Raw genomic sequence first — 25,140 nt, 5'->3', positions numbered from 1 at the left:
TCCTTCAATTGGGGAATGGCTTAGCAAACTGTGGTATATGTATGTTATGGAACACTATTGTTCTATTAGAAACCAGGAGGGACGGGATTTCAGGGAAACCTGGAGGGATTTGCATGAACTGATGCTGAGTGAGATGAGCAGAACCAGAAAAACACTGTACACCCTAACAGCAACATGGGGGCAATGTTCAACTTTGAAGGACTCGCTCATTCCATCAGTGCAACAATCAGGAGCAATTTTGGGCTGACTGCAAAGGAGAGTGCCATCTGTATCCAGATAAGGAGCTGTGAAGTTTGAACAAAGTTCAAGGACTATTCCCTTTAATTTAGAAAAAAACATATCTTTTTGTCTGATCTTGTTACCTCTTAGACTTCTCTTAAGGATATGATTTCTCTCTCAACACACCCAATTTGGATCAAGATACAACATGGAAACAAAGTAAAGACTAATAGATTGCTTTCCATGGGGTGGGGTGGGGGGAGGGAAGTAAGATTGGTGGGGGAAATTGTAAAACTCAAATAATATCTTTAATAAAAATTAATTAAAAAAATAAATAACTATACAAAAATTCTTTGTAATATGGGATGGATTTCTGGGAAAGTAGAGGGAAAGGAATAGATAGGAAAATTTAGACAATATAGAAACAAAAGATGTCAAGAAAATTTTTGTAAAAAATAACAATCTCCTCAAGGCTGAAATCAGTTCCTTCCTGGCAAGGACCAAAAAGGAGGTAATATGTACTTAATGATGAGAACTGGGCTTTACTCAGGGGGCCAGAGAAATACACTCACAACCAGATTACTTCTGAGTATATAGGACAGGATGACCTTTCCAAATATCCTTGGGCTGCTGCTTTGACTCTTCAAAAGAAATGCCCTAAGGAGGTTCAGGGACAAAGTTTTTCAGTAGTTTCTTTTTCTTTTTTTTTTAAATTGTAATTTTTTATGAGAAAATTTCTTTAATCCCATCCTATCCTTATATCAAATGCAGAAGTTCAAAGACAATCTAGTGCATATCTCTATTTGAAGACTATATAATTAAAACCTCTCTTAACTAGCTAATTAAAAACTTCTACAATGTCTCCCCTACTGCACAAGAGGCCTCCACTTCTTAGGCGTAAGCTAATGTTTGGAGTGGGAGTTTTACTATATGGTAGCTAAGGTCAGAACTAAGTCATGACCATAGAAACAAAAATATGATTAGAGAATACCTGTTTCAAACCAAAAGATCATTACTTCTTTGTCATTGTAAATGTATGGCATTTAGCTTTTTCATTATTATTATTATTATTACTATTATTATTTTAAGGTGAAGAGAACAGTAGCAGAAACTAATTGATAAACTTCTCACAGTCATGCAACTCACAATAGAAGCTAATCTACTGTCTTGTACCTAAAAGTACTAAGGCTGGGTCTAAGTCAAGCAATACCAACCTTCCTCCTCTGCATTAGCCTTCTTACCTAGAGTTGGGAAAACCAGGAGTTAAAGTTAAATTAAAAAGTCATTTTATGTATACCATGGAAACAATGTAAAGACTAACAGACTGCCTTCTGTGGGTGGTGGGGGGAGGGAAGCAAGATTAGGGGAAAAATTGTAAAATTCAAAATAAATGAAGTCTTTCTTAAAAAAAAAAAGTCATTTTAAAGTCTTGTTAAATTGCTTGAAAGAGATACCCCTGTCTGTTTTTTTGGTATTTGTTTGGTGTTTGAGGAAAAACTGCAGGACTGCAGAGCACATCTACAATGGGAAGCAGGGGAAAAATCACTCCCTTTCCCTCCCTTGCCAGAGAGCAGTCTCAGAGAATAAGCAATTGGAACTGTGTGTGTTCTCACACACTCAACCCAGAAGGAAAAATTTCCAGACCCAGTCTTAGAGAGGCAGTGGTATAACCTCTCAGGCTAAGAACTGGCAGTCGTAGAAGGGGAAGTTACATAAATTGAATGAGAAGATTCTCTATGCATTACCGAACTTAGGGAGATGAATGGGAAACACACAAAGGGTCCTAAGGCAGAAGAAGTTCGGGGCATCTAAGTCATAATAAGAAAGAACAAAAGACTCAAACTTTGCCCTCTGTCATTACAGTGCATTATCTGATTAGTGCAGGGCTAATGAGAAAGAGGGCTGCTAAATATATTTCCTTCTAAGGGAAATCTCATATTGCTATGAATATTAGAGGACATTAGAAAACTTGGATAAAGTTGGAACTATTTGGAAAGGGAAGAGAACTGTATCAATTATTTAAAGACACTATAAATCCCTGTTTTCTGCATTTTCTATGGAATGGAGTAAAGAATGTCTGTATACTCCCCCCAAATTATATGGAAAACATATAAAGAAATACAATTGGGGAAGCCAAAAGTGATTGAAAGAAGCAACCTACATTCACCTCAGTTTCCCCTTCCCCATGCTATGCCATAAGAAACTTTAGATAACACATATATTTATGTTATGCTTATGATGTTTATTTAAGATAAACTATGAGACCTTGATGTGGGGGGAAGAACACTGGATTTTGAGTTACAGGACCTGGGATGGAGTTCTAACTTTACTACTTTCCATTAGAAAAATCTCATCCTCAGTGTCCCCATCTGCAGAACAGGGATAATGACACTACATACCAGCTTCTTGAGAAAAAAGCTATCTATTAAGCTGCCACTACATGAAAGGTCCTATGCTAGGCACTGGAGAAATAACAATGTACAATTCTTGCCCTCAAGAAGCTTCCATTCTACTCTAATATGTAAGTAATATAGAATGACTTAATGAAGAGAAGAGGGGAATGGAGGTGGAGAGGGAGGACAGAAAGATAAGGGCATGTTTCATAGAGGAGGAGGAGGAAGAGGTACATAAGCTGACCTTAAAGAAAAAAAAAAATTCTTAAGCAAAAAGGGAAGAATGATTGTATCCAGGGGCAGCTAGGTGGCATAGTGGATAAAGCACTGGCCTTGAAGTCAGGAGTACCTGGGTTCAAATCCAGTCTCAGACACTTAATAATTACCTAGCTGTGGCAAGCCACTTAACCCCATTTGCCTTGCAAAAACCTAAAAAAAGAATGATTGAATCCCATGGTCTGGAGGGAATGTGGAGGGAGAGATAGAATGTCAAATTTAAGAAACAATGAGTAGTCCCAATTTGTTTAGAATACAGAATTCCTATAGGGGAATGAAATTTCTAGTTATAAGACAAACTTCATATTCCATTTTCTGCATGCAACTTTTTCTGATATTCTCAACTATTAGTGCCTTCCCTCTAAAACTACCTTATATTTAACTATTTTAAACAGTTAATATTTAAATATTTAATAGTTTGATATTTAAATAGTCAAATATGTAAATATTTGTATTTATTCACTTATAGTGTCCCAAAAGTCTTAGTAGAAGCTTAAGTGAATAAAGTTTCAAATAGCCTGAAGCATTTTATATTGTACATATTTATATATGCACTCATTGTTTCTCCCATTAAGATGGGAGGAACTGATAAGGGATTATTTCATTCCTGGTATTTTTATCTCCAGCCACCTGACATAGTGACTGACACATAGTAGGCATTTAATAAGTACTTGCTGATGGATGGATTAAGTGAAAGGCTACAAGGATTTTTAAGAGGCAGGAAGAGTCAATGAGTTTATGAGGAAGGGAGTGTTTGGACTGAAACATCACTTAGCTAACTGTGGGAAGGATGGTTTAGGAAGAGGGGAGATGGAATCAATCAGGTGGATAAAATTAGGAGGTTGCTACAACTGCCCAAGTGAAAGGGAATGAGGGTTATGAATATGTACGGGGTGAGAAGTGAAAAAAATGTTGTGAAAGTTAGAAAGGATAAAACTTGGCAACTGAATGGATAAGAAATTAGAGTGGGGATGAAGAATCTGGGTTATGTTACAGAGAGAGGGATGGTAAAAATCCTCAAAAGAATTAGAAATGTTTGAAGGAAGTGTTATTCAAAAAGAGAAACTTCTAAAAATGCAACTTTTCAAAAAAAAAGTTAAAAATTTTTGTTTAAATGTAATTGAGAAACAATAAAATAAGAATTAAATGCAAAAAAAAAGGAAACAAAGTTTCTTTTTCAGAAAGGCAGCAAAATATTATTAAGAATTCAGATATTAGGAGCTTCTAGGTGATGCAGTGGATACAGCACTGGCCCTGGAGTCAGGAATACCTGAGTTCAAATTCCACCTCAGACTCTTAATAATTACCTAGCTGTGTGGCCTTGGGCAAGCCACTTAGACCCACTGCCTTGCAAAAAAACTGAAAAAAAAAATTCAACCAATACTATTGATTGGTTGAATCTAAGTAGGTTCCTCAATCCTGTTTAGAAAAACCCTATGTTACCTCCAGAAATGGAGGAGAAAGGCCCTGCTGGTATCTGAGTTGGAGGAGATGCAGAATTGAGTTTTGGCCAGCAAAGTGGTACAGTGGATGGCATATTAGTTCAAATCCAGTCACATAATACTTATTAGCTAGGTTACTGTGGGCAAATCACTTAATCCTGTTTACATCAGTTTCATCTATCAAATGAGCTGGAGAAAGCAATGGTAAACCTCTCCAATATCTTTGCCAAGAAAACCCCAAATGAGGTCATGAAAAGTTGAACTTGGCTGAAAAAAAAATGACTGAATAGTTGAGTGCTAAGATGACCAATGACCAATCCAATTTAAATAATATGAAGAAAAAAAAAGAACTGGCATTTTATGTAAATAACTGCCAAAGTTCAAAGCTCCTAAAAGAATAAATCAGAATATATTTCTGGATTCCAAGATTTTTGTCATATACCATTCTAATGGACCCAATCTATACCCATTATGTTAGCACAGCCCAATACAAAAGGGATGGGAAAAAAAAAACAACACAGAAACATATTCAGATTGCAAAGAGGACAGCTGTATAGGAAAGTTTTGAAATACTCTGGAACTATATAAACAAAGTAATAACAAGCAGTTTCTGAGAAACCTGACACAGAAGGAAGTGAGCAGTACAAGAGCTCAATTTAGACAGTCTCCAGAATACTGTAAAGACAGAAAACTCTAAAGACTTAAAAACTCTGATCATGAGATGACCTGTCATAAAGCCAGATGTCAAAGAGGAAGGCATTATTCACCTCCTGACAGAGAGGTAATGTATTCAAATCGCAGAAGATGAAATATTTGGAAATGTCAAATTTGTTTTATCTGGTTCTGCATATCAATTAGAATTTGGGTTTTGTTATGTTTTATTTTTTTTTAATGAGGAAATGCAGGTGGAAGGGAAAAAAATGCTCCTTGTTTGAAAAAAGTTTTTTTTAAAAAGGGGAAGTTTTGAAATTTTTTTTCATTGATCCTGGAGGTCAGAAGACAGCCTCAACTAGTTTACAGGAGGCCTCCAAGAAGGATAGTCATTTATAAGAAGACTTGCTGAGAAATCTAAGTTATCTAAGGTGTCAATGGCTGGGTGCTCACAAAGGAAGAATGTGATTCTATGTAGGATCTTTTTTTCCTTCTATGTAATATCTTAACAAAAATCCTATTTATGAAGCAAGCAGATAAGCTAGCCTTTGCTACCATCCTCTGGGGGGCAGCTAGGTGGTACAGGAGATAGAGCACCAGGTCTAGAGTAAAGAAAATCTGAGTTCAAATCTAGCCTCAGGCACTAATAGTTGTGAGACCCTGGGCAAGTCACTAAGCTATGTTTGCCTCATTTTCCTCATATGTAAAATAAGCTGGAGAAACAAATGGCAAAACACTTCAGTCTCTTTGTTAAAAAACAAAAAAACAAAGGGGATCACAAAGAGTTAGATGTAACTGAAAAAACAGAACAACAATTATCCTCTGAGACCAGAGAGGCAAAAGTCTAAAGCATGAGGCCTATCTAAAGTGCAAAAATAAAACAGCTAGTTACTTCTCAGACTGAAACAGAGTCTGGGGATTAACTAGAGTATGTGATTTAAAAGATCACAATGTCAGTTTTGCTATTAAAATTATGGGTACTCTGAGAAGTAAATGTTAGCACAGAGCAATACAAAAAGAGATGGAAAAAAATTACTCCCTAAACTTTAATCTTGCCTGACAAGGAAAGAAAAGAAAGAAAGGCTAAGCTTCTTGGAATTAACAATGAAAGTATCAACAATGAAAGGGTTGACTGACTCTCTAATCACTCTTAAGTTGTCCTTCCCTAATACCAAATACAAAAAGACAACAAGAAACACATCCATGCCTCCTCTACTTTGTATTCTTCAAAAACCCAAAAAACTCCAATTGTGTCTTTTACTTCTGCTGACTGATCTGAAATTTTAATTCTAGATTGGGGTATCTGGAAAAGAAGAAGCTGATTCTCAATTGTTAGCTACATGTATGAAGAGAAGGCCATCTAATCCTTTTCCTGTACTGATCTGGAAGAAAAGCCATGAGCGTGGTGAAGACATTTCTGTTTTCAGCAATAAAAAAAGGCTAAGTTATACTAGTTAGTAAAAGTCAGAACCTGAACCAGCCTCTGACATTTCTCCTATTAAGAAGGCAGAAAACAGGAGATTTTATAGCCTGCAGTCTTCAAACTGGAAGAGAGGGGGTAGGTACCTGAAGGAAGCATCTCTTTTTGCCCTTGCCCTTACCTCCACCTTCCATGTTTTGTTCAGTGTTCGAATAAATTCGGAGAAACTCTGCAAATGCTCCTTGTCGGTCCAACAACTCCTGGTATGAGCCCATTTCAGAGATCTTACCATTGCTCATCACAATGATCACATCCACCTGAGACAGGTAGCTGATGCTGTGAGTTACCAATATGCGGGTCTAAAAAAAAAAAAAACAAACACAAAAGTTCGACTAGACCTCATCAGATGCAGACAATCATCCCCATGCAATTGGTCAATTATGAACTCCCTTCAACCTAACAGACCAAACAAGAAAAGGATCATTAAGTTCAGCATCTGGCTGAAGGTACTTTGAGTATAAAGCTAAGCAAAAAAGAAAACAATTTTCCACTCTTCCAGAGAACTACTGTTGATTTCTAACCTCCAATCTCAAAAGCCATGGCCCACAGCAACCCCTGTAGAAGTCGTCAATCTAAAAAAATTTATTGAGATCTTAGCACAGAAATTTTTTTCTGAGGGCTCATCACCATCTTAGCTTAAATAAGAAAAGAAAGTCTCCTTTTGGCCAGCCAAAATGAAAGAATTGAACATTATAGTGACAAGGGATGGGGACATTTTTGTTAAACAAGCTAGAGTTGGGCAAGACTATCTTGTGGAGACTTACAAAGAAAGGATTCAAATAAAAATGATTAAAAATCACATTCAAAAAGGAAAAAAAAAGTAAAGAAAAGTGATAGGGATTTTCCTCTCTCCAACTCTTATCTTCTACCTCCTTGTACCACAATGCATAGGTTCTAAGATCTAATGCTAAAGCAATGATCATTCTATCTATATTTCTTTTATTTCAAAATCCCAACCCTTGAATACCTTGTTTTTTAGCAACCCCTGAGGGCCAATAACGTTTTCAAATATATGTTTTCCCACATGGGCATCCACTGCAGAGAGGGGATCATCAAAGAGGTACACATCTGAATCACAGTAAACTGCCCGTGCCAGGCTCACTCGCTGCTTCTGACCACCAGACAGATTTACACCCTAGGAAAATAGGTTAAAAAAAATTAATAGCCAAGATCTATATGAGTTCCCCAATAAGATCAGTGAAGGGGCAGCTAAATGGCACAGTAGATAGAGCACCAACCCTGGAGTCAGGATGACTCCAGTCAAATTTGGCCTCAGACACTTAATAATTGCCTAGCAGTGTGACCTTTGGACCTTAAATATCTAAAATTAAAATATATATATATATACATGGAAAAACAGTGAACTTGAAGAGAATAGAAAGGAAGACAGAAGGAACCACAGACAAGCAGGACCACTTCAAAAGTTACATGTGACATTTGTGATCTAATTCCTTTTTAGAAAGATTTTATTTATTTTTAAGTTTTACAATTTTTCCCCCATACCTGCTTCCCTCCCCCCACAGAAGGCATTCTGTTAGTCTTTACATTGCTTCCATGGTATAAATTGATCTCAGTTGAATGTGATGAAAGAGAAATGAAGAAAAATAAAATATAAGAGACAGGAAAATTACAAAATAAGATAATGGTTTTTTTTTTCTAAATTGAAGGAAATAGCTTGGGTCTTTGTTCAAACTCCACAATTCTTTCTCTAGATACAGATGGCATTCTCCATTACACATAGCCCCAAATTGTCCCTGGTTGTTGCACTGACAGAATGAGCAAGTCCATCAAGCTTGATCATCACTCCCATGTTGCTGTTAGGGTGTACAATGTTTTTCTGGTTCTGCACCTCTCACTCAGCATCAGCTCAGGCAAATCCTTCTAGGATTCCCTGAGTTCCCATCCCTCCTGGTTTCTAATAGAACAGTAGTGTTCCATGACATACATATACCACAGCTAGTTAAGCCAACCCCCAATTGAAGGACATTCACTTAATTTCGTATTCTTTGTCACCACAAACAGGGCTACTATGAATATTTTTGTACAAGTGATGTGTTTACTCTTTTTCATAATCTCTTTAGGGTAAAGAGCCAGTAGTGGTATTGCTGGATCAAAGGGTATGCACATTTTTGTTGCCCTTTTGGGCATAATATCAAATTGCTCTCCAGAAAGGTTGGATGAGTTCACAGCTCCACCAACAATGTATTAATATCCCAGATTTCCCACATCCCTTCCAACATTGATCACTGTCCTTTCTGGTTATATTGACCCGTCTGAGAGGTTCGAGGTTTTATCTCAGAGATGCTTTAACTTGCATTTCTCTAATTAGTGATTTAGAGCAATTTTTCATATGACTATGGATTGCTTCGATCTCCTCATCTGTAAATTGCCTCTGCATAGCCTTTGACCATTTGTCAATTGGGGAATGGCTTTTCTTTTGAAAATTTTACTCAGTTCTCTGTATATTTCAGAAATGAGTCCTCTGTCAGAAATTACTAGTTGTAAAAATTGTTTCCCAATTTACTACATTTCTTTTGATCTTGGTTACAATGTTTTTTGTCTGTGAAAAAGCTTTTTAATTTAATGTAGTCAAAATTATCTAGTTTGTTTTTAATGATGTTCTCCATCTCTTCCTTGGTCATAAACTGCTTCCCTTTCCATAGATCTGACAGGTAAACTCTCCTTGATCTTCTAGTTTGTTTATAATATTGTTTTTTTATGTCTAAATCCTGTATCCATTTTGATCTTATCTTGGTAGAGGGTGTGAGGTATAGGTCTAATCTAAGTTTCTTCCATACTAACTTCCAATTTTTCCAACAATTTTTATCAAAGAGAGAGTTTTTATCCCAATACCTGGACTCTCAGGATCTAATTCTAAAAAGAAAAACAAGCCACTTATAATGGAGCTTCACAGTTTCATGTACAATCTTTTTCTGTTCTACTGTGTATAAGAAAATGTTCATTTTACTTGGTATTTTTTTCCCCCAAGATTTTTGCAAGGCAAATGGGGTTAAATGGCTTGCCCAAGGCCACACAGCTAAGTAATTATTAAGTGTCTGAGGCCAGATTTGAACTCAGGTACTCCTGACTCCAGGGTCGGTGCTCTATCCACTGTGCCACCTAGCTGCCCTCTTTACAAACTTTTAAAAAGGACCATGTAAGGGTTACTATTATCATCGTTATTATTAATCACTGACAGCAGACTCAATGCTATAAGGTTGGCTATACAAATATTATTTTTTGAACCTGATACAGCAGAGAGAACCTCCAATGAGTAAACTCCATCTAACAAGGTGGGTCTGCACCTCCTCTGCTACTTAGGGTCTTCAAGAGCTGATTGGGGCACCAAAAGATTAGGTGACTTAGTTCATAGCTCTAGAGCTCAAAGAAATCTCAAAGTCATCTATTCCAACTCTCTCATTTTACAGGGAAAAAAACTGAGGCCTAATGAGACTGTGACTTGTCTAAGATCACACTGTCTTGCTATGGTTTCTTGCCTTCTCTGAGGCTGGCAGTGTGAGGATTATCATCAGACCCACACTACAGAGGAGGGAATCAGGGGGCAGGGGGCTTAAATAGCTTGCTCAAGGCCACCTGGCCAGGAAGTAGCAGAGATGAGACTCAAAGTCAGGTCTCCTAACTACAAGTCCATCTCACTGCCTTATCATTTCACATAGCAGTTCTACCTGGACATTCAGTTCGAAAGGGCTCAAGTCAACATTCTACCAACCTTCTCTCCAATCTCTGTCTGGTCTCCACTGGGCAAGATCTGCAAGTCTGGGAGTAAGGCACAGGCTTCAATCACAGCCTTGTAGAACCGTTCCTGGGGCTGTTGGCCAAAGAGAATGTTCTCTCTAAGAGAAGCATTCTGGATCCAAGCCTGCTGGGGGACGTAAGCCACAGAACCCTATAAAAGGCAAAGGGAAGAATTTGAAAGGGAATAGACCAGAGACAAAACACACAACACCCCTAGTGAGCATCTGTGTAGTGTTTTGTATTCTACAAAATCCTTTTACACATTTATTATCTTAATGAATGCTCTAAAGGTAGAGGTGTCAAACAGGCCAGCAGGTCCCACACCTCCAGTATTACCTAAATCAGATAAAATATTTTAAATAAAAATCCAGTAGAACACAGATGAAGTTAATATGCAATTTTTTAAGTTAACATGCAGCCTGCAGGGATCTATTTCTATTGAGTTTGACACCACTGCTCTAGGCATTCCCTAGAAGATAAGTGAAATAGTTAAATGCATTTTATAGCTAAGAAAATGGATATGGAGATAAACCTTTTTTTTTTTAGGTTTTTGCAAGGCAAATGGGGTTAAGGGGCTTGCCCAAGGCCACACAAGAATTATTAAGTGACTGAGGCTGGATTTGAACTCAGGTACTCTTGACTCCAGGGTCGGTGCTCTATCCACTAAACCAGCGATAAATCTTAAGAAATTTATTTTTTCATGTTGGAGGGACCTTTAGCATCTATCTAATTCAAATCAAGGATAAAAGAAGAATTCTCATTGAAACAGACCCCAAAATTGTCAGCCAGTCTCTACTTGAAGATGACAATCAAGGAAAGTCCACTACCCATGTCAATGACCAGGGCCTCCACACTCTGAATCATTTCTCTACCCCATCCTCCCCTTTTCCCACTGATGAGTTCCTCTTGAGACCTCCGTTTTTGGGAAGGGGCCCAGATCAGTCAACTTTCCTTCCCCTTCTAGATCTGCTTCTGACTTTTGGGAACTTTTATATTATTTCCAAAGACCTACCAGATACTTCAGACCATTCCACTCTACACCAAATTAAGCTTCTTTTTGTGTGCTGTTTTCCCCTAACAGAATGTAAGTTCCTTGAGGGCAAAGTCTTTCTTTTTTGCATATTATATCAGTAAGCACTTAGCATGGTGCCTGTCAAAGAATAATAGAATAGCCATGCCAGGCCTTGCCACCAATTGTCAACAATTTTTTTCTGACATCAAGCTTACAATCGTCATTTTTGCATCTTCCTTTTTCCACCCTATTTAATATATTCTATTTTTCCCCAATTACGTGTTAGGGCAATTTTTTAAAATTTTGAGTTCCAAATTATATGCCTCCCTCTAAAACCTCTAGCCCTAGTTTCTACTTCTTTTATTTGGGGCCAAAGAGAACAAAACTAATCCTTTTTCCACAAGTGAGTTCTTCAAATACATAATCCCAATGGATTGTGTTCCCTTTCAGTCTTTTTTTCCATCCTTACAGGATATAGATTCCTAAAAGGCCATTCACCATCTTAGTTGTTTACCTGTGGAATACTGTCTAGTGATCAATTGCCCCTCTTAAGCAGAACTGAACACAATGCTCTGTTCAAATTCAGACCAGAGCCAAGTTTATCATCTCCTTATTCCTGGAAACTGTGTTCCTTCTACTGTAATCCAAGATCATATTGGCTTCCTTGGCTGCCATGGCTTATTGCTCATTCATGCTGAGTTTGCAGTCTACCCAAAATCCTAGGGTTTTCAAACAAAACTGATGCCCACCCATTCCTCCTCCTTGAAGTGACAGACCCAAGGTTCTTTTTTTTTTCAGGTTTTTGCTAGGCAATGGGGTTAAGTGGCTTGCCTAATTATTAAGTGTCTGAGACCAGATTTGAACCCAGGTACTCCTGACTCCAGGGCCAGTGCTTTATCCACTGCACCACCTAGCTGCCCCACCAAGGTTCTTTGTAAATGACCTCTGCTTATTGATTCTTAGCCCAATGTTACCTCCAATAGAGTACTGCCTTCCACATAGTTGCCTCTAATATGAAATGAAATCTCCATTAAGGCGATAACAGAGTTAAAATCTCATTATTGCAGTTTTTATTCATTCAGAATTTAGGATAACTTTGGCATAATAAATAAGTCTTGCCAAATAAAACATCAGAAATAATAACTTCTTTCACAAATTGCCTAGTGCGTATGTGCAAGGAAAAAACCCAAGTCAAACATTAGCATCTTTTTCAAGTCCAGGGCAGGATATAGTTGAAATTCCAGCATTTCATTCTTATGGCTTTTATGTTAATGATTTATTATGCAAAATGGCAAAAGGTGAACTAGCATTTTCCACATTACTTCACATTACCTTTTGCCTAATTGTCTTAGTTTTGAGTCTTTATCTGACTCGATAGAAATTATGCAGCATTTCTTTTTGAAAAAATACAGTAAAGTCTTATTCAGATTCTACTCCTGGAATTTTAAATCTGTGAGTATTCTCTTTTGGTTGGACCAAAGTTAATTTTGTATTTCATAACCAAAGAAAGGTTTGATTCTCTATGGAAATTTCATCAGAGACTCAAAGATATGGAGTTGGATGGGACCTTAAGAGGGTAGTGAGTCCAAGTTACTTATTTTAAAGGTGAAGAAAACAAGTCCCAGAGAAGTTGTGCAACTTGTCCAAGGTCATAATAATAATTGATAATAATAATAAAGTGGGCCAAATATCTTGACATGTTCCAGAATGATACAAAAGGAGGAGGGAAAGATACATTTTAATTTATAATAGAGAAGTAATACTCATATAGATGAGACCATGGATTCAGTGAAGTAAGAAGGGTTTGTAGAAAGCAATAAAGCAGGAAAATAAGTCTATAAGGGTAATGCTTAACCTACTTAAAGAGGAACACTGTCAAAGTATATAAGTCATAGGCAGCTAGGATTTAAAGCTTAGAGATCATCTAGGTAAATCCACTCATTTTACAGACGAGGAAACCAAAGACCAAAGGGAAATAGGTGACAATAAGTAGAGATCAGATTCAAACCTAGGTAATTGAAATTTCTATTATATCACAATGCAAATGAGTCTCAAATATTCATCACAGCAGGTATTGGACAGTTATGGAAGGGCAGCAAGATGGTGAAATGGATAAAGCACCAGTCCTGGAGCCAGAAGGACTGAGTTCAAATTTTATCTCAGACACAAGTTGTGTGACCCTGGGGAAGTCACTTTTGCCTCTATCTGCCTCGGTTTCCTTATCTGTAAAATGAAGTATATAATAATAATAGCACCTATCTGCCAGATTTGGTGTGAGGATCAAATGAGAAAATAATTGTAAAGTGCTTAGTAAAGGATCTGGCACATAGCAAGCATTATATATATGTTATTTATTTATACCTTTTATATTTAATTAGTTGTTAAGGACTAAATAATGTAATATTTGTAAAGTGCTTTGCAAACATTAAAGTAATATATAAATGCTAGCTATTATTATCGCTTTAGCATTATTATTGTAATCATCATTTATATTATTACTATTATCATTATTATTATTATCCCCATTGGTATGCCCTTCACATATTCCTGGTAAAGAGCCACAAGGCATCTTTTCCCAGTTTCCTTTTGTGAAGTGATCCCTTTGTCCCTTCTATTCTAACTCCTAATAATTCCCAACTATACCTTAATAGACACATGTCCCTCTATTTTGTCCATCTCAGCCAAGAGTGCAGACAGCAGGGATGACTTCCCACAGCCCACTTGGCCCAATACAGCAACCAAGGCACCTTCTGGCACAGTGAAAGTGATGCTAAAAGGAAATAAGAAGAAAAATGAGTATCTTTAGCAAACAAAAAGGGCAAGGGACTGGCTTAGTTATCCCTGACCAGAAGGAACTGTAGAACTAAAGAAGAGAAAGGTGGAGAAACAGGATCAAATAACTTTGAGAGAAATCCTTCTATCTTAAGTGAGAGATTCCTTTTCTCTCTCCAATAATAATAAAGGGCAAGGGGTTTATTCTTTAACAGGAAAGATGAGCAACAGACACAAGGGAGGCCTTCCTAATGCTAAAGAGTCAGATATCAAATGATAACACAGAATGTATGATCAAAAAGAGATCTCCTTTGGGAATTTTTCAGAAATACCTAACCAACCACTTGTCAAATCAAATCAAGTGTATTTTTTTTTTAGGTTTTTTGCAAGGGAAATAGGGTTAAGTAGCTTGCCCAAGGCCACACAGCTAGGTAATTATTAAGTGTCTGAGGTCACATTTGAACTCAGGTACTCCTGACTCCAGGGTCAGTGCTTTATCCACTGTGCCACCTAGCTGCCCCGGTCAAGTATATTTTTAAAATATATATTTTCTATTTACTCAATTACATATTAAAACAACTTTTTAAACATTTTTTTAAAGTTTTGCATTCCAAATTCTATCCTTCTTTCCCTCCTCTCCTTTCTCTGCTCCCTGAGATGATAAGCAATCTGATATAGTTTATCCAAGTGCAATCATGTAAAACTAAAATTATTGTTTTAGGAGACAAGATGGACAAGATGAACAAGATCCTTTAGAGTCCTTTCTAAATTTTTCATTTTTTTAGAACCCGATCAACAAGCTTTAACTCTGAACGTCAGAGCTACAATAGGAAAACAGTTAAGAAATGCACTGACTTTGAAAGAAATATGATGCACTTGACAAGGTACCCACAGACGGACTTGCCAAGAGAACAGAGGTCACTTCCCTTTAACAATGTGCTGCCTCCTAAAGATAAGCAACTGAAAGAAAGGAGAATCGGAGGACAAAGGGGTGGCTGCAAGGAGAAAGCACTATTTGGTACAGCAATGGGGACGTTCTTCAAAGAGCCCATTCTACTTTGCAGACAATCAAAATAGCCCATGTGTTGGTCAACAGCAGATATATAAATAGATGCCTTCTAATTTGTATGGTTCAGGCTTGCTAGTTGGAAGGTGGAAGGGAAGGGGAGAGGCAGAATAACATCCCACTACTACTACTACTACTACTACTACTACTACTACTACTACTACTACTACTACTACTACTACTACCACCCACCCACCCAGTAGCACAAGGTGTTTGCAGTGACCCATGACACATATCTGTAAAACAGCCAGCTGAAGTTGACAGCAGAGTCTCTGGGTCAGTTTGGAATGTTTGCCCTGACTTACCCATTCAGAGTTGGAGGATCACTTCTTGACCAGGTGAAGGTGGCATTTTTCACAATGACGCTGGCACCACTACCTGAAAAGCAACGGTAACACATCAGTAAGGACCAGGCACAAGTTGACAAAGCAAAAGACATACTGAGGTTGGGTCAGGTAACACAGAACTTGACTTCCAGTCTTCTCCAACAAGCGGGGTGGTAACAACCCAATGATGAACCAAAAAAAGTATGGATAAAGATAGCTTAGCACAAACCACATCTGGGTACTGGAAAGGAAATAATATAACAGAGGTATGGGATACTCTAGAGAAAAAAAAAATCTACATAGGGCAAATTAGTCAATAATAAATGAATTCACTCATTAAGCATAAATCAAGGGAGAATGCTGAGGGAGAATGCTGATTAGAGATGTTTTCTATATATGTAGAGATCAGCTGAAAATGCAGTCCCTACCCCAATTAGATGATATCAACAAGAATAATAGCAGCTCACATTTGTATATCATTTAACCACAGTAAGGTTAAAGATTTGTGGGAGGAAGGGGCTACAAAAGTCATTAGTTCATCCCCCTTACTTTGCTGTTGCTTCGTCTTTTTCAGTTGCATCTGACCCTCCACGATCCCATTTGTAATTTTCTTGGCCAAGATACTGGAGTGGTTTGCCATTTCTCTCTAGCTCATTTTACAGATGAGGAAACTGAGGCAAACCAGACTTTCCCAGGGTCCCACAAGTAGTGGGTGTCTGAAGCCAGATCTGAACTCCACATCCAGCACTTTATCCACTGAAGAATACTAGATGTATTCCTCACAGCCACCTATTTATTTCCATGCCCAACTTAATATAAGCCTTTATTTAGTATAATCTGATAATACTAATCTCCAATCTAGTCTAACCTGTTCCCCATTGTTAGAACAATCTTCATGAAGCATATATTTCATTATGATCTCCTAATCAAAAACCATCAAGGGTTTGCCCTTTTACCTACATCATGAAATACGGCTCCTCAAACTGGCATTCAAGGCTTTCCACCATCCAGTGCCAACATACATTTCCAAATTTATTTCTATGACCCTTTATGAACTTTCTAATCTACAAAATCAATCTTCCCCCTCCCCCACCACCACACATACCCATCACCCTCCTGCCCCATTAAATATTCCTACTGCCATACTTCAGGCCAATACTATGGTTCCCCAACCCCAATCAAGCCCCCAGCTCTGGGGTCCCAAATCAGCTCATCTTTCCCTAATTAATGCGGTGCATTTTCACCTTCTATGTCCTTCACCTAACCTTCTATGGCTAGGACTGCTTTTGACACTAATTTTAGAATTTAACCACACTCTATTATATCAACATTTCTGTGTCCTAAAGTAAATCTTATCTCAATAACCAAGATTGAAAAGAGTGATGAATCTGGAGTTAAAGGACTGTCATCCTTTGCTAACTTAACCTCTTTGCATCTCAGTTTCCTCATTTGTAAAATAACAAACTAGATGAACTCTGAAGACCCTTCCAGCTTTAAATCTATGAAGCTGTGAACTAGATGACAGGAAGTTTGAGGTCAGAAATTATGCTTTGTACTCATTTCTTACAGACTCAGTAAAGTGACATGTATCCTGTAGGGCAGCTAGGGTGGCACAGTGGATAGAGAACTGGTCCCATCCGACCTCAGACACTTAATAATTACCTAGCTGTGTGACCTTGAGCAAGTCGATTAACCTTATTGCCTTGCAAAAGCAAGAAAATAAAAAAGTGTATCCTGGACACTAAGACATGTGTGCAATGAAGGAAGTAATATTCTAGGCAAGATATGAATGCCATTTGATAACTAAAAACTAACTGAAGAACCCACAATGTAAACTAAACTTCTGTCAATAAATTGCTATTTTTCTTAATTTAACTTTTTTTTTCTAACTTTTGAGAAAGTTAAGAAGGGCTGCATCTCCTGTAAAACAGGGAGGGATGCAAACCTTGGTTGACAACTTCTATCCTAGTTGAAAATGTCAATGATGATGATGATGATGATGATGATGATGATGACGACGATGACCATGATAACTATGATGATGACAACTGGCATTTTTATGACAGCAAGGCTTACAAAAGGCAGTTTATAGAAAAATATCTCTTTTGAGTCTCAGAATAACTCTAGAAGACAGATGTTCTTATTGTCCCCATTTCGCTGATGAGGAAACGAATTTTCTGCCTGACTTGCCCAGGGTCACTGTTAGATACTAAGAGTCTAAGGCAGGATTTGAACTTGCATCTTCCTGACTCTGAATCCAGCATTTTAGATGCCTTATCATCTAGCTGCCTTATCAAGTTCACAATTAAAAAGGGGCATACTATCAACAGGAGAATGAACAAGTTATATTTTTTGCTTGTGATAGAATACTACTGTACTCTAAGAAATGATGAGCAAGAAGATTTCAGAAAAACCTGGGAAGACTTACATGAACTGATACAAAGTGAAGTGAGTAGAACCAGGAGTAACAGCAATATTGTATACAATCAATGATTAACTGTGAATGACTTTCTCAACAATTCAATGACGCTTCTGAAGGACCTCTGATGAAAAATGCTATCCATCTCCAGAGAAAGAACTAATGGAGTCTAAATGCAGATTGAAGTGTTATTTTGCTTTATGTTTCTTAGATTTCTTTTGTCTGTGTTTTATAACATACTTAATAAGGAAATGGGTTTTGCATGACTGCACACATATAACTTTAATTAAATTGCCTTCTCAATGATGGGAGACAGAAGAAAAGATGGAAGAGAATTTGGAATTCAAAATTTTAAAGTTTAAAAAACTGTTCATACATATATAATTGGGGAAAACAAAATATCAAAATTTTTTTAAACTTAAAAAGAAAGATGTTAAGAAGGAGAGTAGATTCATTTCAGAAAGTCAAAATAATAGGGCAATTAGGTGCCTAACAGACATTTTAAAAGAAATGGTTCTTAGAACCTGAGGTTCACAGAATGCCTCCACAGGGAGGAAAGATAATGTTACAGGGATTAATGGATAAGATTTTAGGGGTTCAATGAATTCATGTGAAAAAATATTTATATCTTTATTTCAATAATTTATCTAATGGATTTTATTTTAAGCATTCAAAGCATTTAAAAACATTACTCTGAGGAGTGAAGGATGCCTATAAATTGCTTGAGAGACTCTGTAGTCTGAGATTCTTAGACCCCTGAAGGTGATGATCTTCAGCAGGAGAAACCTGCCCATCCTCCTAAAGCTTCAACCCATATAATTTCATAGACATCTGAGAAGAGAAGATGGCATTCTTCCTGTGCTCTGTTGGATTTGATGCTAGCCTGACAGAAAATAAGTACAGCCTCAAGGGTAAAGAAGACTGAAATCTGAGGATATCTACCCTGAGGTACCTTCCCTACAGGAAGACGAAGTGGGCAGCTCTATCTCTCCCTGTTAGAATGTTCACACTGCAGGCAACCCTGCAGGACTGGGGAGAGGACAGAAATTCAACAAGGTACGAGAAACAACATTCTCCACAAGCCCATTCTGCCAGCTTCCTCCCTCCCATATTCCTCTGTGCTAAGCAAATTTCAGAGTAGAGCTAAATTACAAAGAAAGCCAAGAAAAAGAAAGGGTGTGGAGTGAAAGTGGAAGGGAGTGAAAGTGAGGGCGTCCTGACACAGTGAGAGAAAACAAATACTCACCATCTTTAACACTATTTCTCACTATGCTGTCTGGCTCCAGCTCTTCATGGGAAAGGAATATCCTGAGGCGTTTCAGGGAAACACTTGCCTAAACAGAAAGCAAATTATAGGTGGTGATTGTTGCTCTTTTTTAAAGATAGCATAAGATTTATAAGTAACTTAAAAAAATAACTTTTTCACATAATCTTTTTCTCACATATCAGTCACACCCCTAACAAAAAATAAGTAGGGCTGTCAACAACCCCAGTTTTCAGTCTGGGGGGCATGAATTAATTACCTTGATGACCCAAAATTTTGGGAGCAACCTCTCCACCCCTCAAAATTTTTCATAAGTCAGTCTGTTCAGCCACAGCAGAATTTGGGCAATTCACTCTGACTTGTGTCTCTATTTAAGAAGTATTCAATTCCAATGGTTTTGAGTCTATGTTTCAGTTCTTAAGGAATCCAATACACAAAGTCAGAGCCCTGGGTCACATTCACTGAATTTTTCTGAAATTGAAATTTGCAAGCAGATTTATAAGGGAGGATGATGAACTCTTAGTTCAAAAGTGTGGAGATGCTTCTGAAACTCTACTTCAAGGATCTGGGACTTCCATCTATGTAGGCTCTCTCTTGCAACAATTCAGAGGCCCTCCTTGGTAACATAGTTTCACAAATTTCTTATGTGGGTGAGAAAATTCAAGACCTGATAGTGGACCATGACCACCCAGCAAAGATATGCAACTAAAACTGGTTCACAGAAGACAAGCATATGCATATATGGTCCATTATCGGGCCCAGGCTCTTCTCATCTGCTTTATTTTGCTGGCTTAGATTCCGAGATCCCAGAATTGGCTCTAAGGCCCTGTGTGAAGGACCAAAACACATAAAATCAAAATTCAGAGCTTTCTCCTTATAGTCACATCCAAAATCCCCACATGCCAACCTCCATCTAGAGCTAACATGCAGATATGAAGCATGGACCCTTCATAACATATAGGAAAAAGGAGGGAATTGGGGCTGTAAAAAAACACTTTTTTAAACAATGTTTTTCTAAGAATTTCCTATCTTTGAAATCATGTATCCAGTTTAGAATTGTACCTGTACAATGCTGCTAATGACCATTGGAAGAATATTTAGGGGAAACCGGAGGATGTTGAATAAGGCCAGAGAAACAAAAGCTTTCTGGGCATCCAGGATGTTGTCCTTATCCACCAACACATAGACTGTAAAAGTAGACAATGCCACCTGAAAACAAAAGACAAAATGTAAATCTTTTTCCTTGAAATTCACAATCTTAGAGGACCAATATAATCATGTCATTCAATCTTCACAACAATCCTGTGGGATAAATTATTGTAAGTATAGGCAATATACTTTTTATTAAGGTTTAGAGACTGAATAATTAGGACAGGGTGCTATTGAGGAATGGAGTTGGGATTTGAACATGGATCTTTTGGCTATTAAGTCTATTCTGCCATGACAATAAATTACAACATTATTCAAGCAAAACCATTCCAAAAAATAAAAAGTCAAACAAGTAGAAGAGTTCAAAGACAGACGACAAAGACAAATGTTTCCTTCTTGACCTCTTTGTTGCCTCTCTTCCTGGATATTCTCTCCTCTCTGAGTTTTCATGACCTTGCTCTCTCCAGGTTCTCCTCCTCCCCATCTATAATCATAGACTCTTTTGCACAATCTTCATACAAGCCATCAATCCACTAATATTAAGTATCCTCTGAGGTTCTGTTCTGGACCTCCTTTCCTTTTCTCTCTTTTTTATTTTGATTAGTGAATCTCAATAGTAGCTAGTAGGGGGTTGCGATCATCTCTAAACAGATGATTCACTGACTTAAATATACAGTCTTTATCTCTCTCCTGAGTTTCAATCTTTCATCACCAACTGTTTCTTGGACATGTCAATTTATAAAATCCAGAAGTATCTCAAATTCATCATGGCAAAAGAGAATTCATTATTTTTTCTCCTATTAATTTCAAGAGCACCCCAATTCATGACTCATGGGTTTTTGATCCATTGCTGAGTTAGACTGCTTAACTATTCTATTGCTAGCTTTTATTTCTGCCTTTATCTCTTCTGCTTTTATCAAATTCATAATAAAAAGCTATTTCAAAAAAATCATCATCTCTTGTCTTTGCTTTTTTCCCCCTCCTTACTCCTCAACCCTTTGCCATCTAGCTTCAGACTTCATCACAAACTACTTTTTTCAAAGTTACCAATGATCTGGGGCAGCTAGGTGGCACAGTAGATAAAGCACTGGCCCTGGAGTCAGGAGTACCTGGGTTCAAATCCGGTCCCAGACACTTAATAATTACCTAGCTGTGTGGCCTTGGGCAAGCCACTTAACCCCATTTGCCTTACAAAAACCTAAAAAAAAAAAATTCCCCAAGTTACCAATGATCTTCTAAATAGCCAAATCTTCTTTACTGGCTCATTATTCTATCACATTCCCTAACTTTAGACATTCTTCAAGGCTCTCCAATAGACTTTTTCTACCATTCTGTGAATTTAATTATCTTCTCTAAGCCAATGAGTCACAGGTCTAGATATCCAGTTCTAGATTTTTCCCTTCAATCTCAAATCATCAACTGTCTAATGGACATTAAAAAATGGTTATCTCAAATTCAAAATGTCTAAAACAGAACTTGTTCTTTCTCCCTAAACCTTCCCCTTTACTGAACTTATTTCTCCCAAAAGTACCATGAATCTTCCAAGCCTCCAAAGTTTAAAACTTCAGTATAATCCTTGACTGCTCACCTCACTCTCCCTTATTTTACCTATACAATCAGTTGCAAAATCTTGCCATTTTTACCTCTACATCTAGTAAATTATTTCTTTCATCTACTCATAGAGCCATCATTTTACCTTAGATCCTTACTGACTTTCCTATATGCAATGGCTTCCTAATTGATCTGTTTGCCTCTAGTATCTCTCTACCCCAGTTCATCCTCCATACCAGTAGCCAAATGGCTTTCTTAGTTATTTTTCTTGAGTGCAAATCTCACCATGTCCCTCCCCTATTAACTGATAAATTTCAGTGATTCCTCATTGCCTTTAGAATACAACATAAATTCCACTTGTTAGCTTATAGAGTCCTTCATATCCTGATCCCAATCTATGTGTTCCAAATCCCATTGCTCATTACTTCCCTGGAGGATGCAATCAAACTGGCCTTTTCTCTTGCTCATATTGTTTACTCCTCCTTCTGGATCTTAGCTTTCATGTTTATCCTGTCCCTTCTTATTACTACTTCATAGAATCTCTTATCTTCCTCCAAGAGACCTCTTAAACATTACCTCCTACATGAAGCCTTTTCTGATTCCCCTAATTGCCAAATCTCCTTCTCCTCTTAAATTACCTGTTCTTTTTGTATATATTCAAAACATACTTATACCTTCATTTTCCTCCTGACCCTGACTTTCTGGACTTCCAAAGCATGCCTTCTCTATTGCTATTCCTTACCAACAGAACCTCCTTGCTAATGAACAGCCTGCCATCCAAGGGGCTAACTTCCCCTAGAATATTCCTCCACAAGGTCCATCTCCCTTGTCCCCACTAGTGAGCTCCATCACAAGTCTTTTTTTTTTTCTTGTGTAAAGGTTCAAGCCAGCCTGGTTCATTCTCCATCAGGTCTTGTACCTCTTTTATGAATGTTTTCCTCTGTTAGAATGTAATATTGAGGGCAGGAATTACTTTTTGTTTTCCCTGTAATAGTAGTACTGATGTCTGGCACACAGTAAATGTCAAATAAATCCCTGTTTTCTTCCTTCCTTATATAGGATGTCCCAAGTCTTTAAGACTTGTATTTGTGTATATTTGTTGTTGTGAGAACATTGGATCTGGGATCAAAAAGAGTAGGGATTGTTTCTTTTTTTAAATTTGTATCCCCAGACCCTAGTATAGTGCCTGGAATGGGAAAGATGCTTAATAAATGTTTTTTAATTAATGGACTTATCCACTACTGTGGCCTATGAATCTTTTCCCTGCAAATTAATCAGGGGAGAGAATGAGACACACATTTTTAAATGTGGGAATTTGTTTTGAATGACTGAATATTTGTTACAAGGGTTTTGTTTTTCTCTTTATCAACTGAGGAAGAAGGTCAGAGAATGAGAAAATAAATGCCTTTTAATTAGAAAGTTAAAAAAAGAAACAGCATTGTATTTACATAAAGAAAGCACAGGGTCAAAAAAATATGCTACTAAATTGGATGGACTTTTTTCTAAATGATTTATCTGCTCTAGGCTAGCCACCCTTCTCACCATAAATATTTCATTTTTATTCACAGTTTGCATTTCCAAGTCCTAGACACCCATACAAACTCCTTATCATATACCCATTAAGAGGAATATGTCATCTTTTATAATTCAAGTAAAATGTACCAACCCACTACTATACCAAAGTATGATTTTAAGAGCTGTTTGTCCTATAGGGATTATGGGTTTGCCCTGTGCCATCCATTGTAGGGAGAAGAGGAAGGTTGTATTTATAAATAAAGGTGATATGAAAAGAGAAGTTAATAAATACCTAAAAAAAAAAGTCTAGTTATGTTGATTATTATTAAGGCCATTCAATAGAATTCAAACATTTTTATTGATATTTTATTTTATATCACTTTTGTTTGTAAATATATCCTTATAAATAAAAATATATCTAGAAAGAATTTTCTAAAGGGAGGGCAGGGAAAATTAACCCATACATCAGTTAAGTCTGATAGTAAATTTCTCTATTTCTGCAAAGGGAAGGAAATGTCAGTCAACAAGCATTTATGAAATACCTACTATGTCGGGGCAGCTAGGTGGCACAGTGGATAGAGAACCAGCCCTGGAGTCAGGAGGACCTGAGTTCAAATCCCACCTCAGACACTTGTGTGACCTTGGACAAATCGCTTAGCCACATTGTCTTACGAAAATCAAAAACAAACAAGCAAAAAAAGAAATACCTACTGTGTGTCAGGCACTCTATTAAAGTATTGAGGACACAAAGAGGAGCAAACAGAGTCTCAAATCTTAAGAAGCTCACAGTCTCTCAGGGTAGCAAATAAATGCATACAAATAAGATACAGACAGGATATTATTATAGAGTATTATCTCAGAAGAAAGGCTCTTAAGGTTAAGGAAGACTGGGAAAAGTTTGTTGAAGACTTTGGTTGAGACTTGAAGGAAACCTGGAGATGGAGAGAAGAAGGAAGAATGTTCCAGGCAAGGGGGAGAAGCAGCGAAAATGTTAGGAATCAGGAGCTGAGACATCATATGTAAAGAACTGCACAGAAACCAGTGTCACAGGATTGCAGAGTACAAGGGGAAATAAACTGAAGAAGTAGGAATAAATCAAGTTATTAAGAATTTTAAAAGTTTAACAGAGTTTTTATATTTGATATTGGAGGTAAACCACTGGAATTCACTGAATAATATGATCATATCTGAAATTCAGGAAGATCATTTTGAAAACTCAAGAATGAACTGGAGAAATCTTCTCTTTGGGGTCAAGCAAGGTTACTATTAAATACCAAGCATTCAGGTGGGGCTTTTTTGTTCTTTCCATTTACTTTATTGTAAACTGACTTTAAACACAGCAAGCTATACTTTCAAGGGGAAAATAGTATATTGAAAAAAAAATGAATTAGTGATATTGTCATTGCCAGCACTTACCATCTTAGTCTCCTGTCTTTCATCATACCTTCATTTGTATAAACATTTTCCCAGCACTGAAGGGAAAGAATCTTCCAATGAAAAGACCATTAAGATGTCTCCAAACAGAAAGGAGCATATTTTATCCTAATGTAGTCAGAGACCTCAGAGACCTCAAGGTTTTTAAATCAGTGGTCAAGATTTATTGTTCTTTTTAGCCCTTTCCCTGCTTCAGGCTGTTCTATGCAAAAGATCTATTTGGAATGGATTGCATCTTCTAAGTGCAGTCATACAACCAGCAGTCTTCACTTCATCCAAAAAAAATTAAGCTACAAATTTAAAAGCCAAGAAGGAATGTACTGCCTTCCCTCCATCTCCCTCAAAAACTTCTCCTTGTTTTCACAACCAGAAAGCATGATAGGAAAAGATGACTAAGACCAAAAAGTTGAGCTGA

General features: G+C 37.3%; 1 protein-coding gene across 1 annotated transcript in view; it reads right to left on the bottom strand.

Annotated features, from left to right (window-relative positions):
- Positions 1 to 25,140, bottom strand: part of ABCC1 (ATP binding cassette subfamily C member 1 (ABCC1 blood group)) — a 152,179-nt gene that overhangs the window by 35,384 nt on the left and 91,655 nt on the right. Inside the window, exons 13-19 of the mRNA XM_074196489.1 lie at positions 20,139 to 20,285; positions 19,059 to 19,146; positions 15,373 to 15,445; positions 13,873 to 13,999; positions 10,192 to 10,368; positions 7,429 to 7,596; positions 6,583 to 6,760 (exon numbers count right to left, since the gene is read on the bottom strand). Coding sequence (XP_074052590.1) covers positions 6,583 to 6,760; positions 7,429 to 7,596; positions 10,192 to 10,368; positions 13,873 to 13,999; positions 15,373 to 15,445; positions 19,059 to 19,146; positions 20,139 to 20,285 — 958 coding nt within the window. The remainder of the gene's footprint in view (positions 1 to 6,582; positions 6,761 to 7,428; positions 7,597 to 10,191; positions 10,369 to 13,872; positions 14,000 to 15,372; positions 15,446 to 19,058; positions 19,147 to 20,138; positions 20,286 to 25,140) is intronic.

Source organism: Macrotis lagotis, chromosome 8 (assembly GCF_037893015.1).
Source record: "Macrotis lagotis isolate mMagLag1 chromosome 8, bilby.v1.9.chrom.fasta, whole genome shotgun sequence".
NCBI lineage: Eukaryota > Metazoa > Chordata > Mammalia > Peramelemorphia > Peramelidae > Macrotis > Macrotis lagotis.
The sequence above is the reverse complement of the archived record's forward strand: the minus strand, read 5'-3'. Positions and strand labels throughout refer to the sequence as shown.